Here is a 19,564-nt window from a genome sequence, read left to right as displayed (position 1 = left end):
TATTTATAAAGCATTTCACCCTCACCACTGGGATTGAAACCCTGGTAGGCRAGAGACAACTTACTGGTAAGGCAGGTGTCTGAGGTAAAATGTCTCCATTCTTTATCATCCTGATCTTGCTAAACTGCTTTTTTACAGCTGCCGCTGCAACTCTCTTCTAATGCCTTTATAAAAAAAAAAAAAGTAATTAAAGGGAAGCGCTTTAGCACTTGTCTTTGTTGTATGAGGAAAGTCTGCCCTCCAAATCCTCCTCTAGGGATCAGTAAAAACAATTCTTAATATTAAGAAAAGTTGGACATCTTGAACATTTAATTTGGGAYCTCTTGGCTTTGTCTTCCAAAATGAATAATCTGTCTTCTCAGATTTGTGACACCCACTTCGAAGGCTTAAATGAGCCACTCTGCCTCCTTCCATCATCAGAATCAGCTGTTCAGGAAGCTGTGTATTTTGGAAGTCATAAGGGCCTTGAAGGGTTTTGCTGCAAGCTCTTACTATATGTAAATCTTCTCCCTTCCCATAACAGGAGCCAGAGAAGGAAACTGTGTCCTCCAGACACTGCTCTAAGCGGGACCTGCAGCAGTTTCTGCACTCTCTCTTTCTGCACGTCTGCTTGTTGCCTTTGTGCAAATGTGTGGCTTGGCTGCCAAACAGCCTTTGCAGGCAGGGCTTAGGAGCTGCTGTCAGGCAGGAATTGTCTGGCCTGGGGCAGCAGTAAATCAGCAGCAGGGTGTTATTAATCTGAGCTGAGATAAAGCATCTCCTCAGCCAGCAACAAAAAGGAGTCCTGAGGCAGGTAATTACAGTGATTAATTGATTCTGGCCAAACCGGTTGCTGACAACAGAGCTGTATTGGCTCCCTCTATCAAATGAAAATAGCACCTTCTAGAACTCACTCTACCAATGGTAGAGATAGCGAGGGGTGGTGTAAAATAAGCCTTGGTTAGCCCCAAGCTTTTATAGCTCTGCTGCAAGTTCAGTCACAAAATGGTTCCACCCCAAARTGTGGAGAGCGTCTAAAGAGTGTAAAGATGTGACAGCTGTATCTGAGAGTTTATTCCCTCTTTCTGTGCTCTGCCTTGGAGCTTATTCTCTTTTGCTGCAGCCAGCAAAGAGAAGGAATCTTCAGACAAATCTGACATTCAGGAAACCTGGATTTTACCCTTGTCACAAAATTCTGCATGGTCTTGAGTGGTGCTTTTACATCTCATCTGCAAAGTATGTGAGTTAATTCTGAGAGAACTCGTTCTGTACTCGTTCTGCTTTGAGAACATCCTTTGGGAAAGGTGCTGTCAAAGCCCAAAGATTCTTTTTCATCTGTGATTACTCATTAGTTCACATSTAAGCTTTAAAGTAGAAAAGGTTACACATGAAAAAAGTCACCATCATAATTTAAACACTTATTTTCTGGTTCATTGTTTCCCCTAGCTGATCCATTATGCTGTGCCTGGCATCCTGAAAATAACGGCCAAAAAAATTTAAGGGAATTATTTCCTTGTTGGAAACCAGCTTTCTGTAGGAACCAGTAGCTCTCAAGAGAGCTGTTGGATCAAGGAAACTCTGTACAAAACAGAGTAAGAATGATGTTTGACCACRGAAGAGGCTGCACTGTGGGAGTTACCAGCCCTGAACTGCAGCTCCCACAAGGCACGGAACAACTCAGGCAAATAGAGATTAAGGGCAGCTTGGAACACATCAGCTTTTTTGTTTGTTGGTCTGTTTGAACTGGAACGCTGCAGTTCAGGAAACACTTAGATTTATCCACCTTTTAAAAGTGGATAGAGAGGAATAGGGAAGGAACTCATCTTCATCCCTGGGCTATTTCCAAGTATAAACATGTCCTTGACAAATCAAGTGTTTCACACCCCGCCATCCTGCTATCTCTGCCTTTTTCAAGAGGTCCCTGCCTTGAGCAGGACGTTTGGATAAAYCATTGGGAATGGACCTCATTCCCTGGGTTTTATTTATGTTACTCATGCTGGTTCAATGCACGAGAAAGTGGAAACACCACCCCACAAGCAGCACCACCCTGACAGTTCTGGCTCAGACTTCAGTAGCAGGAGTCAGCCACATCATGACGTTTTTCCTTCCAATTATACAAGTACTGGGAAGAAACAAATGGGTACTTAYAATGTTTGTTACAGAAATAAGCCTGCCTTTACACTACTTTTTCCTGCCTATTTTCACATTCATGAAGTAAGAAGGGACATACATTAAGCACAGTAAGGAGCTGTGCGACAGATTATTTTGTTATCAAAAGGAATGGGAGTATGTCTGGTGTTTTGCAGTTTGTTGGTAAAATGTATTTACATTCCAAGATAATGTCCCCATTGACCCTCAGRCCTGAAATACCACAGTTTCCTGTGATGGGGTTCCATAAATGACCCCAAACAGTGGTCATATAGTCCCTCTTCTGCTTTCACATTACAAATTCTACTTTGGGGATTTGTATCCCTCGTAACAAGATATTGCTTCAGTGTTAAAAGTGCTGAACACACAGGAAGTTTGCCGAGTGCAGCMGGAATGGTAACACATACCCCAGCACTCAGAGCTCCCTTTCACAAAGTGTGCTCTAGAGGATGAAAATACTCAAGTTAAACACAAGCTCAGTGGTTAAAACAGCACACAGCCTTTTCCTTAGGCTCAGGAGTTTCACTTGTAACTTTCCATGTGACGTTAATAGGAGAACAACCACTTTACTGATGAAAAGTCAGTGCAGTTAATTCCTCATCCACAAGGCAGAGTAAGCAGTAGTTAGTCACTGATGTGATTTGTAGAGAGCTATTTCAAGAAAAAGACTGCATTTTATTAGCCTGAGCAAACATATGAGCTCAACATTACTCCCTGTTCCTCCCTRAGCATTGGGCTCTTTTTCATCAATTCTATTTGTAGACAAGAGGCATGCATTTTTCCCCTGAAGCATCAGAAAAAAGGCTAGTCCTGCAATCTCATCCAATAGTCGAGGTTTCCAGGGACACAAAACTGTCTGCAGAAGAGCAGGATCAAATCTTTCCTAAAATAATAATAATAATAATAATAATAATAATAATAATAATAATAATAATAATAATAATAGTAGAAAATGCAAACTTATGGGCTCTTTCTTGGTGGTTAGAAACCAAACTGAACTTTTGGTTATGTCTGAAACAAAACACTAATCTAAATTGCCCTCTAAGTCCTAAAAATTAAACAGCAGCAGGCCATTTTAGAAAAAAAAATCCACGAGGGGAAAACTGATTATTCAGAAAGTGAATCTCATYATAAGGAGGAAGTGTTGTTTCTGGAGATAGGAAATGGGTAGATGACGGCAGGTTGCTGACCATCAGAAAATACAGTTCTAGTGAAATCTAAAGTCTTGGCAGKCATTCTATGATTTTTTTAGATGTTTTGATTTGTAGGACGACTAATTAGCCTCAGAGTATCATCATTCCATATGTTTGCATGAAACATTTCAATTTTTCTTTTTTATATAGCAGTGGCACTATTGCATCTTTTTTTTTTAACATGAATCTAAATTAATCTTTCTCCCCAAACAGACTGTTAGAATTGGAGCAGCATGAAATCAATGTAGTTAATTCCCTAGGAGACAGGAACCTTSCATAAGATAGTCCATCCCTAATCCTTAAAAGACACCAATATATTCCCATTGGGTCTTACCATCACAACTTCTACTTGTGCACAATCGGTCATGACTGAGGTCTGTGTATTATTATACAAATGCAATAAACAATTWAGGATGCAATTGTACAGATTGCAACAAACAATTAATTTATATCCATTTAAAAGGTGTCTATGCCTTCCATAAACTTGGCAAAGCAATCCATGCTARTAACATAAATGCCAGCTACCAGGARCACTTGCCTGTACAGCTGTCCTGAGATATCCATACAAAAATGGATCCAGAGCGCAGCTTGTGAGCCAGAGAACCTCTACAAATCAAATCAAATCAAATCAAATCAAATCAAATTGAGTTCTTTCTTCATGGAAGGTTTTACTTGCCTCTCTCTTTCACAGCAGTGTAGTTCCCAACTTGAATGATTTAGGGGTACTTCCATTGAGTCTGGTCAAGTGTACCTCAGAGAACACTCTTGTGTAATTGAAATTTTTTGGCAGTGCCTCATCTCAACCATTTTCTTGCCCACTGGGAAATGCCGATTCACAAAAACTGAAATTGTTGACAGGGAAGGATCCGTTCTGAAAAATTAAAGGAAGGGAAACAAGAAGTCATGGAAATACCCTGTTACAACAATTCCCAAATTAAACTTCCCCCCACCAACTTTCCATCTAGAAATTGAATATAGGAGGGAAGAAATAACAGAAATAAGATGAAGCACCTCAAAAGARTTAAAATTATTCGTGTGGACTGAACTAAATTGGTTTTTGTTTGTGAGCCTTTAGGATTTAATTTCATTTACAAGACACTCTCTGCCCTGCATGTCCTAACACCTCTTTCTTTCTTTCCTCTCCTCTTCCAAACTTGCCCTAAACTGGGGCTTCTGTCTTTGGCAGTCATAGTATTACCAGCACAGAAAACAAGCACCTGTTTGCCCCTGGTTCCTSCTGTGACAACCTGTTTAAAGGAGGAGACTAGACAGACTGGGATGGCCAAAGCAAGATACCCCTTTTTATCAGGAACAAGAGGCCCGAATGCTGAGTTTTGGCTCACGCTTTTCCTTTATCATAATGGCAGCTCACATTGAATCACAGGTTTCCAGAGAATGGTTTAGCAAATATGCATCTTTTTCCACTGAAACTTATCACACAATAATTGGGGGGGTTTCTTTCTCTGTAAGATCCATCCACAGACATTGTTTCTGGTGTTCTGTCACCAGTCCTGTAACATATCAGATTTTTAGCTCTGTTGGCCAATGCATGCAAAAATGATGATGTCTCTGTCTGCCTAAAAAATGAGTAATTGTCATGGTGGTGACACGGTAAAACTCTTAGACAGCTGTCCTCTTTCACACTCCTCTTAAAAATGCTGATAATTTAGTAGTAATGGTATGATTTGCTCACTCTCTTGTTCTCTTCCTCTCCTCCCAAAAATGGGACATTCTCAGAAGTGTTGGTTTGACTCTCTTTAATTACATTTTGTAAGCAAGAATGACTCTTACCAGAATCTTGGAAATACCCCTTYCCAGTCAGCCTTGCAATTCAAGGCCAGCCAGCACCAAGCCTGTTCCACTGAAGCAAATAGAAATGTTGCTCATGAAACAACTGGCAGAAAGCCCTGGAGCTGATGTGAGAGAGAGCAGGATCATGTAATGAAAACATCATAAAATAAAGGAAAAAAAAAACAGTCAAATCTTGCCAGTGACAAAATTGTTGGGGTTTTTTTGAGCTTTGTACAGCTCGTTCAGTAAGATCTGGAGATACAGACCTTTTTATCTGCATTTAGTTTGCAATCATGAACATCAGTAAGAAAAAATCCAACACTATCATCTAAAGGCATCACTGCAGCTAATGCAATTCAGCACTATTCCACCACGCTTCACACAGTCCTGTCATTTTACACAAGTCAGACTTTAGGACATTTATGTAACTCCACAGATTTTTTTTTKTAATTGTTTGGAAAGGCAAAAATTCTGCACTTTAGATTTAGGAAAAATACAAAACTGAAAAATAGTGTAATGGCCCACTTTTTGTGTGCTGATTAACGGAAGAGGTCACACCGGAAGTTTAAAAGTCAGGATCAGTTTCAGAACAGTTGGTTATGCTCTTTTCACCAGCAGTTAGGGTTTAAATCCAGGACAGCTTGTGGTGTCACATTTTTTATTTTACATTTGTTTTGCTACTTGTGCTCTATATCTTCAAGACTCACAACCCAAAACTTGTGTAAGTCTTGTTGAAATAATACAACCTCAAAATTGTAACACCTATTTTCATTAGTTATTGTTGTTTACATGATAATATCACAGGGGCATTTTTTAAGACTGGGCATCTACTGGTGAGGCACTTCACAGATGCATTTAAAAGTATCTGCTTAAATGCCTGAGGCTGCAGAGTTAAGCATTTTTAACACACCATGAATAAGTGACTTATGGACCTGCTTTAGCTCTGAGAGCAGATATGGTTATAGTAGAGTCTTTATAGTTCTTGCACAGCAAATGGACATAAAGTGTAGGAGGAAATTAAAATATTTTTTGGAAAAAAAGCAGCACCAAGAAGTGAATCTGTTCTGTATCAGGGTAATATTTATCATGYGTTGTTATCTTCACACATCTGAATATTCTGAGAAAACTCACTGACGAGCATCCACTCAAGGACAGGCAGAGGTGTCACAATCTCCTTGATGCGGCATTTCTTGAGCTGATAACTCGCTCAGTGCAGGAAATCAGCACAGTCATGTTGATTTCCTCTTGCCTGGCAGAGGCATTCAGGCCATAGCACCAGAAACAACTCACAGCTGCAGCTACAAGTCCAGTGCATTTGAAGAAATGCCTCTACCGGCTTTCTCCCCTCTCTTGCAGCTAGTGAGACTTGATCAAAGCTCTCCAGCAGCTCAGTCTTGTCAGAAAATACTACACCAGAACATTTTTTAGTAGTCCAATGTTCATTCATTATTTGGGTTAAAATAAGGTGTTATGAGTTCATAATCTAAGRCCTGTGGCAATTTAGAAGCCCAAACATTGATAAGAGTATCCCTGGCACATGTGAAACTCCAGCCTTTACTCTCTGGCAGCAGGGAAATACTCTGYGTGTTATTGTGTATAGCAAATAAATAAGTAAAAACATGTTTGCTCTTTTTTCAGAGCAGACAACCGAGAGTGGTACAATGGGTATTACTGTCAGAAATTTCATTATCAGTCGCTGGAAATCCTGATGCAGCTTGCAGAAGATACGAGTGGAAACACTACGTGCTTTCTGTAAAAAGGACAGTTTTAGCCAACTAGCCAGGTTCTTTCAAATACCCAAGTTATCTTAGAGACTTCGTTTTTTAACCCAGCCTTCCAKCAGTTCAGCTTAGCCACTGAACCTTTCCCGAAGGGAAAACACCCCCAAAACATTTAAAGAGACACTCATGACTTCTGAAGTAAATAGAAAGAAGGGCCAAGAGGTGGTTCACTCATATGGCATCATTTAATGGCTCCTGCCACTGCCTTGCAAAAGGGAGTAGGGATTGTTTGTCTCCTTAATTCTCTCTGATAATATTTCCCCATATTCTCTTTGTCTGTTTTATGCTTGTTACAAGCYTAAGGGAGCACAGGTGTCTGTTACATATCCACTTAAGAGGCTCAGGAACAGAATTTCAACCATTAGAGTTTCATGTTAAATTTACAGAAATAATTTATAACAGGAAACAAATGTGATTTTTTTTTCATTTACTTACACTTCCATTCATTTTTCCCATATCCAGGCATCATGCCARCTCCCTTTTTGTGCACCACCACTTGGCTTCCTCCAGGGCAGAACTGTTCCCAGGGTAAGCAGTTGATGGCAGGAGCTCATCAGCTTCTGGGCGCTACCCATGGGGTGATRWGGAGARCATTGTGGGGRAAAATATTTAGATACAGTTCTAAAATATATGYCTCTTCTTTCCCACCATCAAAAAGCATTGATCTATTTAAAAAGYGGTCAGCAGGCAACAGTGGAGAAARCRGCAAGCTGCCCTTTTCAGCTCCCCTCTCTGCCTGTGGTTTGGGTGGGGCAAGGTGCTGCAGAGGTGCAGCATACCTCTGATCAGTTCTCTCACCTGTAAAAGTCACTTCTTTCCCATCATTCTGCATATCAGGAATTGCAGTTCATGAGAACAGGCCAAGTTCTTCCCTCCATGTTTCTGCTATAAATTCAGAGTAATTTTGTTTGCTTCAGTGGTTTTATTTGCTCTTTGTCCTTGTGAAACAATGTAAACTACAGCATTGTGTATCTGCTGTAAGTATGAGAACSGTCTTGTTGCTGTAGTTAGGAATGTTCTCTGTAGCAGCCTAACATGCATTTTAATCCTGGAAGAAATGGAATGTTGGTTTTYCCCCCCTATATTTAAGGAAGAGGAATTTAATGAACCACAGGACTGGATATTTTGTAAAGTACATGCACATTCAGCTCTTTTTTCTTGGTTAGGGACATGCCATTGGCATGGAAAAGGCCCAAGTAATTGCTTTTGGAAGAGCGTGGTCTTCAGCAAGAACAGAACAAACTTTCTGCTTGATTGTCTTTGTTTTGCAGTACTGACATTTTGAAGGCTCATTACATGTTTCACCAGAGCCAAAGCTGGTCCSTGTTAGTTGCTCTGCATGGATTAAGTGGTTAACAATGTTTTGAGAATGTTGGGCTAGATAGTTTGTGGAAGCACCATCTGTTTCCTTTAACACATAAACAAGGAAAATTGCTGGTTTGAAATGCAGGGTTGTTTTTTTCTACTTGGATAACCACAGGCATTCTTAAAAGAGAAGAGGTAAAAGGAAAAACAAGCCTCATGAGGTATGAAGTTGAATGACATTTGTTAGAAAATAAATTCCTGAGTGCCAGAAGGGATGCTATCCCTGTTCTAGAAGTGGGAAGAGGGGCACATTTCCTTTGCAGTTAGCTCCTTTCTGAAGTCCATCTTCAAAAGTACATTGCCACCAAAAATAAAAACGATAAAAATGTTCAGCTATGCTGGGCATCCCATTCAGAAGCAGCAAGGTAATTTAATATATTTATGGGTGAATATCCACAATGAAAAGTTACTTCTGACTGGGTTTGGTATCTTTCTTACTTCATCTGCCCAGCTACCTCTCTCTTCCTCATACAAAAGAAGCAGTGCAATCCCACGTCCTGATGTCCCATATGAGGTMATGAGAGTAGGAACAAATGCCCCACATTTTCCCCTTGTCTGGTAGTGTGGACATTCTTTTAATTTCTGTTACAAAATGTTTACTCAAGATAGATGAGCTGCTTCTGTTCTGAACTGACCAGGAATAAGCAGTCCAGARGCATGTTTAGCTTAATGAAAAGCATTGGAAGGAAAGAGGAGTGGAGGTAAAACAGGAAACATCCTTGTACTCAGTACAGACCAGGTGATCATCTTTAGGGGATTTTACTGTGAAATTGTTCATAACATGTTGTTACTGGACAATAATCCTCCACACAGGAAAATGTACCCCAGTCACTGGGAGAATAAAGCTTTCTTTCATGTTATCAGGTTGTTGTTGCTTTGCTTAAAGTCCTATTTTCTGTCTTTCATATAACTTTTTCAAAAGCCCAAAGAGGAGCAGACATTAAAGCATCTGATGCATTTTTATTTGGAAAATAAATCCAGCTTAAGTAGGGTGCACTGCTAAACACAGCCCTGCAGACAGCTCAGGTCTTCTGTCCACAGTTGCACTTGCAGTCAGAGTTTACTCATGAATACCCAGAATCAAACATTTTGTGCTTTAACCTCTCACTTTCTTTGACAACAGCTAGACACACCCAGAGCAGGGGTTTTTTTAACCAAATAAAGGAGCAACCCTTCTTAACCACTGCTTCAGGTCTAGGAAAGAGCAAAAGTGTCAAGCTGATATAAAAAGTCCTGCATTGCAGAGYGAAAGTAGCTTCCTTCATGTGGCATATCAATCTTTGGTGTAGCTTTTTAGGATTCCATCACAGCACAATAAATAAAACCAGCAGCCTTGTAGTACTGTCTGGTACTGGCGTCTGGTATGTCAGGATTTTTTGGAAAATGGGAAAGGTCTCTAAAGATGAGCTACCAGAGTAACTGCAGCTGCATGAAACTCCTATATGCTGAATGAGGGAGAATTTCTCTGCAAGTAYTGGGCATGAGTAAGCTTTTCTTCCATGCATGTTCCAGACTCCATGTTGCAAGGATATCTGCTTTGTGGCCAGGTCTTTTTGTTATGAAAGCAAAATACCATATTTACCTATAAGAAGAACAAAGGTTTTATTTGTATGTGCTTAGGTTCTAAGGCTTAGGGACGTGGCTTAGTGGTGGACTTGGCAGTGCTGCGTTTATGGATGGACCCARTGATCCTAAAGGTCTTTCCCAGCCTTCTGTGATTCTGTGCCTTGTTACCTGTGCTGCTTTGATTAGCTCCCTTTTTTATGTTAGAGGCCTGTGACTTTGCTCAYGAGGATTAATATTCTGAGCAAGAAGAGGGTGGTATCCTTTATCCTGAAGTCATTTAGCCGTTCAGCTTCTAGACTAGAAAAAACTAAGCAAGGAGTTATAAAAATTTCACACTGAGCAACCAATATCTGTCTTTTTGGAGCCTGACACAGCCTGATTTCTGCTTTGTCCATCTGGGCAACGAGCAGCAGTGAAGCAGAGCCAGACCACAGCAGAGCACCGTTCCTCCCGCTGCCAGTGCTGTGTGGGGCCTCTGGCTGCCGCCATCAACACCCTGTTGTTTCTTTCGTCTGGGATGGTCAAGCAGTTTCCCAGCATCTTAGCAAGCAGCCCAATGTGACAGCATTCACAACAGCACAAGGGCTGGTGGAGATGGTATACCCAGGAAGCAGCCCTTTGCACTGTGCATTGTCAGTTCTCACAGAGGATCACTTTTAAAACACCGAGTGACTCACTGAAGCAACTCCATGGTTGTAATTTTGGAGCCCTTGGAAGGAAAGGAACCTCTAAGTGAGCATAGCTTAAAACCAAATCCTGCTGTTTGTGACTTTGGTAGAAAGTATTTGACTAGCAGCACAGAGCTGGGGGAAAAAAAAAGGATGTAAAATGGAAAACTATTCTAGTCTGACCACTAGCCCTCACTGGCAGAAAAAGCATGAAGAAGTGATGCTGATACGAGTTGGAATTTTCTCAGGCAAACAAAATAATCCCAGTATTACATGAGAGTGATGTGGGAGGGATACTGTCCAGAGTCACCCATTATGGGAAGCTTCCAGTAACTTCAAAAAGAACTTCCTAAAAAGTTTTGCCTGTAGATAGCTTTTACAATGCAGCAGGTGACTCTGCGGGACAGGAATGGCCTGTTATTAATGCAGTATTTTTAGATGCTTTTTAAAAAATGCATATGTATGTGAACCCTGTAGGCGCCACACCCAACTGAGCAGGAGTTCTCGCTGGAGACTGTATCACTTCCAGTTCCTGTCCTCTGATGCTAATTCAAGGAAAAGCAATTGCAGAACCCACGGTTTTCCCCCACCTTCCAGGCGTCACTGTTCCTCCTTCCCCCAAGGCCCATGCAGTCAGGGCAGGGACTGGAGCTGCCTTGGACTGCTCATGGAATCAGACCCAAACTGAGTGCTGGCAAGGCAYCCACCTGGGGAAAATCCAGTGGTGTTTTCATGATATTGGGACAGAGACTACACAGCCAAATCCAGTCAGCAAGTGAAAAGAAGGAAAGCCTGTGTTATGAATATAGCAGAGAAGAGGTGGTGGGTTAGCATGAGGGGCTTCCCCTGAAGACCTCAGTCAAGAAAAACTCAGTGTGAAATAAGGCCAGGATGCAAGGATTCCTTACAGCAGAAACTGCCACGGGATCCTTACTGAGCATTTGGGCAGAAATGCTATTGATGTGTCTTGCATACATTTCTAGGGAGTTAGGCAGCTCTGGTATAAAATTTTCCCCAGCTGAGTACAAAGCCACATCTTATACAAGGCTATGTAATTTGCCATTTTGTGCCTTTGTGTTACAGTTTATATTTTGTTCTTAAAACTAAATAGCACCAGCAGACGTTAAGATGTCAGCATTTCCACTATAAACCCAGCTCTTCTTTGAGGTTAGGTAACATTTATTTTATACCACRCTATACTGAAATTCTGCTGTGCAGATGCCGTTGAAGACTCAAGGCATTTATTTTTCACCAGATTTTTTATGAAGTCATTATGGTAATTAATGGTTTAGAGAATGTCAAAAAATGTAAATTCTAAGCTTTCTTGTTTTTCATAGACTGTTATTGCCATTATATAATTCAAGAATGGCTTGACATTTCCCATCTCTTAGCTGCCAATACAGAAAAACCAAGCAGAGRCAGCAAAATTGAATGTCCTGCTTTGGAAGGTTTAAGCATAGCCTTTCTATGTAAAGAATTTCTAAAGCCACAACTCACAGTGAGTTCTCCAGGATGTTGTGCTGTGGAACACAACACAAGTAGTCCTGCTGAAGTGGTGGGGAAATACCTCTACCAGCAAAGGTGTTAGACTCCCAGAGCCTAAACACAGGATTTTAARCCTCTGACAATAGAGTCCCTCTAGGGGACACTCACACCCAGTGTACATAGCCCTGAACTCAGCCAAGTGGGTGGTGCACCCATCACATTGYGTAGTCTGTGCTAATGGGAGGTCAGTGGAAAAAAGGGAGCTCTCAGACCTGCTGGAGAATCTGTGCTTGAGAAATAGAAGACAGTGTAAAGCACTAGCAAATAGTCATGTCAGGGCTGGTCTGGAAAGAAAAGATGGTGCATTTTTCGCTGCTAACACTCATTTTAGGGTGTTCAACTCTCAGARGGGTGTGCAGACTGGTGTTACCAACATTGCCATCAAAGCATGAATGTTAATAATAAAATGGATTCTTTATACCCTGTGCAGGGTAGAAAGCATGCCAAGATCCTCAGAGACTTAATGTTTCCTCTTTTTCTTTTATCCCCAGGTAATAACACCAGTGAGGTCAGGACAAGGTTATGTTTATGAATTCCCTTCCAAACACCAGAAGGATGCCTACGATATCCCCCCTGTTCGCCCTCTCCAAGGGGTAGGTACCAATAAAAGTGCCAACAGGGCTGACAGGGCACAAAAGGTGATGAATTTCTACCAGACTTTTATGAGCGAAGCAAGTTCTCTCATTTCAGAGAGAAAATACATTTTAATTAGATTCTGTGGCTTATTCACAGATCACAGACGTATTTCAAAGTTTTATTGATGTTGACTAAGATTTGGCAGCACACCAGACACAAAAGTCCCATTTGTTCCCTCTGTTTTGATCAAAGAGTRTATCTAAACAGAATAAACTTGCTGCCTGGGAACACTTTTTCCGCTGTACTTTGTTGTTGCATAGTTGACAGTAATTCATTCAGTAAGGRTAAAATTATCGCCTAGATGCACAGCAGCTATGCAGGGAATTGTTTTCACCACCTGTGGACTGCACCATGTCCCTTGAGCTTGAAATGTATTTTTGTTCTGGGGAACACCCTTAGCAGGCAGTCGCCAGGACCACAGCCATGTAGAGTGGATGCCTGCAGCACCTGGAACTCAACCCCCTGAATGCAARGGTGTGATCAGTTCTGGTCATATGTGCTCCCCTGTTCACCCCAACAGATGTCTGTAATAGACTGACCCTGATTTACCTCTCAGGATGGAAGTCAGCCATGGCTTCATCTCCAGCCTGCTGTTCATACAAGTGCTCAGAGGACCTAGCAAAGTGCATTTCCTCCCAACTGTCCAGGATAACAGGCAAATCCAAGCTGTTCTCCCATATGAAAAAGACTTGAAGAGCTCTGGTCATGCTCAGACTTCTTGAGAGGAAACACAGAAACTATGAAAACTCATCTGAGATCAGTGTCACTCCAAGGTGACTTGTTGCTATAATCAATTTATTCTTTCTTCAGATATATGACATTCCCCCCACATCGGTTAAGGGGCCTGCACTTCCAGTTCTAATGGGAGAAGCAAAAGCTTTAGGAGTGTATGACATAGTACCTGCCAAAGGGGTAAGTATTACTCTGTTTCCACAAGATCCTGTATTTTTGTGTCTGACCAAGGACGTGTTTAAACAAGGGTTCATGTATGATCCTCAAGGAAAAGAAGATTCAGTACTTCAAAGAATTCCTTACGTTTTTAAGCTGTTAAAACTAGTAAAGTGAAGCACTGCGTCAATATTAAGGTGATGAATTATAAATTGATGATTAGACCTACATTCTCTTCATGGCAGCATGCTGCCTTTTTGGACTTTCCTGCTTATAAGAATTTGCATCAAAGTGAATGAYAAAAATTGAGATATTAAAACTGACTCTCAAACTCAGGATAAGTAGCTGACTCTTTGAAAATCAATAGGATATCTTCCGTCCTCAGGATTATATAGGCCAAATGGAAGATGTAAAATATTTTGTTGTCCTAGTCAAAGGTTTCATGTTTTGTTTTCTSTGATTCAGTTCTATGCTGCACCTCCATCTGCATGTCAAGATGATACAGCCCTGAGGGAAAATTTGCAGGAWTTTTCATCTCCAGTGGGCCACAGTGTAAGACCAGAAGGAGTATATGATATTCCACCTCCCATCACCAAAGCAACTGGAAAAGAACTTAATAGATTTTCTCCTGAGAGYCTATTATTTCCAGGTGGAATGCCACAGACACAGAGTGTTTATGACATCCCTGTATACCATCAAAACCATTTTCTTGGGCAGCAAATTGCACCTGAAAAAGATGTTTATGATACCCCGAGGGGAATTGCATTCCCAGGGCAACAGACAGGACTCAGTGAAAGTCTCATCGCAGAAGGAAGAGAAGGTGTCTATGATGTGCCACCACCAGTCCTCCAAGACAATAAAGGCTTGCAGGATGTGACTGATGGGATGAATAGGTTGTCTTTCTCCAGCACAGGAAGCACGAGGAGTAACATGTCCACATCTTCCACAACATCAAAAGACTCTTCTCTTTCCACATCAACCGCACAGGACAAAAGACTAATCCTTGATCCAGACACTGCTATAGAGAGGCTTTATCGCCTCCAGCAGATGGTGGAGACAGCTGTCAATCACCTCACAGCCTTCATTACACCAGACTGGCGGTCTTATGGATATATGGAGAAACAYATCAATGAAATTCATGCTGCTGTGGATAAGGTAGAGCAGTCGCTCTTGGAGTACCTCCAGTTTGCCAAAGGATCGGCAGCAAATGCTTCCTGTCTGTCTGAGGTCAGCCTCCTCAACAAAATGAGGAGGGAGGTGCAAAGGCTGGAGGACTCTCACCAGATCCTTACCCAAACCAGGCATGACCTGAACAGTAACAGCTGGTCTTTGAATGTCCTTGCTGTCAACAGAGTGCAGAACAAGTGCGATGACCTGGATCGGTTTGTTATGGTGGCAAGGACWGTCCCGGACGATGCCAAGCAGCTGACCACTACTATCAGTGTCAATGCAGAGCTGCTCTTCAAACAGGCACTGGGCAGCTGCCGTTTCAAAAACATACCAGAGAATATAATGAACTCTCCTGACTGTGTCTATGACAGTCCTCAGATGCAGCATCACGGAGAAAAAGCACAGAACCACTGCAGTTCCCTTCCCCCACTCCTGAGCAAAGGTCAGCACCCTTACAGTGCCACCAGTGAAGGCTCAGAGAAGAGCTGGATGGATGACTATGATTATGTTCACCTGCAGGTAAGTAAACCCAACACCTTGTTCTGCACAGGGCCGTGTTGTTATTGTCCGTGGTTTTTGTAGAAGCTGCTTGCAAGAAAGCAGCACTCTATTGTCACACCAATGCATATTCAAGAGTCATTCCACCAGGGTGATTACTTCCTCTCAAATAGGACTGTTGCATATATAACAGTTATAGGCTTTTGCTCTGCCGCACTGTCCTTTAATTTCCTGTGCTCTTGGTGGTGTGCTGCTAGTGAAAGAGCCAACACAATGCTGCCTCTTTCTTGGCCTGTGAGTTGTCATTGAGCTCAGGAGCAGTTTTGATTTAACACAGTGTCTCGTGCAAAACAGGGGAAAGATTTAACACAGTGTCTCGTGCAAAACAGGGGAAAGAAGAGTTTGAAAGGCAACAGAAGGAGCTTCTGGAGAAAGAAAATATCATCAAGCAGAGCAAAATGGAGCTAGAGCATCATCAGGTATGTTCTCCCGGGTGCTATAATTGCCCTGAAATGCAGCGCTCCTTGCACATGAGGAGTACTGGTCCAACAGAGCGGGAGGGGCCCTTCCCTTAGCAGTGTGCAAAGGATACAGATAATAAAGAACAAAGAGTTTAAAAGCTCTTAACAGTTTACCACGGAGGAAAAGCAAGCTTCTGTGATGTCTCACAGCAGGTCAGTCACAAAGCCAGCTTGAGAACCTGGCTTCCCTGACCCACCATCCAGGGCGTTCATCAGTGGACCATACTGCATAGATGTGCCACCTCCACATCTGCTCAGTGAACATCAATACCATCAGCTTAAATACTGTCCTGAACAATACTTTTAGTGCTAAAAAAAGTAGCACATAAAATCAAAGGCTGTCACTTTTCCTTCGTATTAATGCTTCAATATGTTGCGATACYGTATGGCAGAAAATTTTACAAGCAATGAGGAGGTGAGAGTTAAAGGGTTTTCATCTCAAAATCCCACAGAGATGACAGCTTTTTAAAGATTGTGTAGGTGTCATTGCCACTTGGATCCATCTCTCTCACTTATGGTTTCAGAATACTCCAAATGAGCAACAGCCTGTAAATTCAGGAGTTTAAGTTGTTGGGGTTTTTTTAATGCAAATGAAGTATTTTAGATGTTTTTCCCTTCTGAACTCTGTGTGTTTGGATTTATGGTAATCAAAGCGCTTGATCCTGGGAAACATACTGTTACTTTTTACTTAGCGTAAGGTCAATGTAGGATACCCAGGGAGATTGTAATAGAACATCTTGCAAGAACACTCRCTGAAGAGAGCTTTTGTTTTTCCTCTCAGATCAATCAGTTCCAACGTCTGGAGCAAGAGATCACAAAGCCCGTAGAGAACGACATCTCCAAGTGGAAGCCTCCGCAAGCTCTCCAGACCCCTGCCAGCTCCCACGACAGCCGCCTGCTTCTGTTCTACTCTGACCAGTGTGAGACTCATTTCAACTCCCTCCTGAACGCCATTGATGCCTTTTTCAGTTCTGTCAAYTCTTCTCAGCCCCCCCGGATCTTCGTGGCCCACAGCAAATTCATCATTTTGAGTGCTCACAAACTTGTGTTCATTGGGGACACGCTCGCRAGGCAAATGACAACTCAGGACATGTGCAACAAAGTGATGAACTCCAGCAACCAGCTGTGTGAACTGCTGAAGAGCGTTGTTCTGGCCACCAAGGCAGCTGCCCTGAGTTACCCCAGCACAGCAGCCCTGCAGAAGATGGTGGACCGAGTGACAGAGCTCTCTCATCACGCACAGTTGTTCAAACTCTCACTGGTCCAAATGGCCTCCTTATGAAACCCTGTAGAATCCAATCCGTGAGCAGCAAAGCAGAAGAGCAGACAAACTGGAGCTATTTTTATGTAAATGTTAYCTTTTTAGATATTTTTTATTAAATATTTTGAATAAATTCTTATGCATTAGAGAGTCTAAATCAGGGATCTGGTAATATTGTCTGGTTATGTATTATTTTTCTTATACACATTTAGATTTGTATACACAGCATATATGTATATGTTGCTACGTTCCCTAAAACATCAATTAAGCACCTTAAAAATTACATGTCAGGTAAACAGTGCATATTTTTTGTATATACAGCCTGTTTCCTCAGCATATTTGTTAACTGGATGCTGCACTCTTTTTGTTTCATTCCATCTTGATGCTGGTGCATGGGCTTGATTGTGAAACCTACTTGTAGCAATCCATGAAGCAAGTGTAATGGTTCTCATAGAACTCCATTCCCTTCTTAGAAATTACTTTCTATAGGTTAATTCTGTGAAGTTTTAACTCCTCTTGATGTTACTTTGTTGTGTAAAACATTCGGTCATTCTGACCTACATAGATGCACAGCTGCAATGTGCAACACACCAAGCAAGGCATACAGTATTTGGGAGAAAAGCATTTTTAGGCCATGTAATAAACAGGACCTTCCAAGGAGGAAGGCAGAATTGTATATATTTAATATCTTTTGGCACTCARATGTTGCTTTTTTTAACAACTGCAACATGGGATTTCAAAATGTGGATGGATTCCCAGCAATGTAATTTCGTACATGTTTACTTTGTATGTTTTTGCATCGGCAATTTAATTTAACAGTCAGGCTTGAAAGCCTTACTGTTTATGGACTCAGAGTTATCCTGAGGGCATCTCAGGATCCATTGAGCTCGTCTTTGAGGCTGTGGATGAACAATGTTTCAAAGTASCAATCCCTTTCAGAAGGATTAACACATAAATTGTATTTGATAAGGAAAAAAAAGAGCTTAATTCAAAATAACAGGTATTTAAACATCTCTATAATGTATATACAATTTAATGAAGAAATAGCACTTAATTAGACATATTATTGGGAATTAATTGCATCTGTTGCAATTCTGACTTCCATTCAACTACTGGGCTTTTTCTTTCGGAACTCTGTTGAATGGGTGCTGGTCCTTTCTGCACTACACGGTTGCCAAAAATGGTATCTTGTTTTAATGGGGCCATTCCCTCAGTAAGTACACCCAGTCCCACCTAGTAATTTTCAATGTAGACCCTTAAAAATTGTTAGCAGAGTGTTAGGCTCCTTTAGAAATTTCATGTATGCTGGTTGCTCCAAAACACATATCAGCTTATTTGTCATCCTTGCCTTCTCTGAATCCCCTAAAAATAAGTCACAGAACACCTTTTGTCTGTGGTCCCCAACCTAAAAGCCATGCTTCAAAGTGAGCAGTAGCTCAGGTGAATTCCAGGTCATTCTGGAATTTTTAAAGCAGAAACACTACTGTTCTTATGTAATGTAAGGTGGTCCCACATTMATGTGTTCAGCACTGGTAACTACATGGTTGTGTAGCACCTGGAAAACAGGCATTTCTGTCTGACTCCTGGCTTTCCCATTTTGTAGCCCAGCATGTGCCTKATTGAAATAGGGTTTGTTGTCTTAGGTAACAGAACCATTCCAGCAGTGTATGAAATCCTTCATCCTTAATGTATTGTCTTAGAGCGAAGACTTCTCCTTGCTACCATAATGTTCCAGAGTGCTGAATGTTCCTGGAAGGGTAGTGGAAGCCAGCACAATCCCAGCTGGCTCAGGATGGGCTCCAGCTGCTCAGGAACGGGCAGATACGATTTTATAAACCACAGCCAGTTGCCAAAAATGAATCCATGTGAACCCATTTTGTACTATTGCTTGTGATTCTTTTGGATTTCCTTGTCCATTTTTTTTCAGTRTATATTCTTAGAAAGTGAAAATGTGTTTCCAAGTGTAGTGGGTATGTTGATAGCTTGTACTTTCCAAAGGAGAACCTTTATTGCAACCTTGTATTACAGTTTTTTATCTTGTAGAGAGTAATTTTGAAATTATTAAAATTACTAGCTTTTTTATATAAAAAAGGCAAGTTGATCTCTTTTTTTTTTTGTTTGTTTGTTTTTAGAGTCCTTTAAGCTTATTAAAAAGAAATATTGCTGCTTGCTAATACTATCGAAGCCATTCTAAAATGAGGAATTCACTTTCCATCTTTTCACTGGTCAGTGCTTACAGTGTGAAATGAGAACTTGAGGGTTTAAGGAYGGACAGTTTCCCTGCCTGCCCAGAAGCAGGAGGTGAAGCATTTCTCCAACTCTGCTACTGAAGTTATCTAAAGTCCAAAATACAACCATCAGATCCTACTGAGCCATAGTCCTGCCCCATTCCTCCTGTGTATCCCTGGTGCATAAGTTSCATCCCAGACCTCATCCTAGCACTGACACTGCTCTTCGGATGAGTGAGGCAGTTCYTCAACATGATCCCACAGTAAGGTGGGGTCACAGATGTGCTTTCCACCCATTCTGGTCTGCTCCTGGTCTCCAGCACTTA

At 41.5% G+C, this 19,564-nt stretch overlaps 1 protein-coding gene across 1 annotated transcript in view; it reads left to right on the top strand.

Moving 5' to 3' along the window:
* Nucleotides 1-19,091, top strand: part of NEDD9 (neural precursor cell expressed, developmentally down-regulated 9) — a 37,121-nt gene extending 18,030 nt beyond the window's left edge. The window contains exons 3-7 of the mRNA XM_057370441.1: nt 12,528-12,629; nt 13,483-13,584; nt 14,026-15,249; nt 15,618-15,707; nt 16,531-19,091. Of these exons, the coding sequence (XP_057226424.1) occupies nt 12,528-12,629; nt 13,483-13,584; nt 14,026-15,249; nt 15,618-15,707; nt 16,531-17,031 (2,019 nt within the window). The 3' untranslated portion in view covers nt 17,032-19,091. The remainder of the gene's footprint in view (nt 1-12,527; nt 12,630-13,482; nt 13,585-14,025; nt 15,250-15,617; nt 15,708-16,530) is intronic.
* The last annotated feature ends 473 nt before the right edge of the window (nt 19,092-19,564 follow it).

This window comes from Malurus melanocephalus, unplaced genomic scaffold, assembly GCF_030028575.1.
Source record: "Malurus melanocephalus ecotype Western Australia unplaced genomic scaffold, MMel_1.1 scaffold_126, whole genome shotgun sequence".
Lineage (NCBI taxonomy): Eukaryota > Metazoa > Chordata > Aves > Passeriformes > Maluridae > Malurus > Malurus melanocephalus.
Note: the sequence above shows the minus strand (reverse complement) of the source record. Positions and strands in the feature narration are given on the sequence as shown.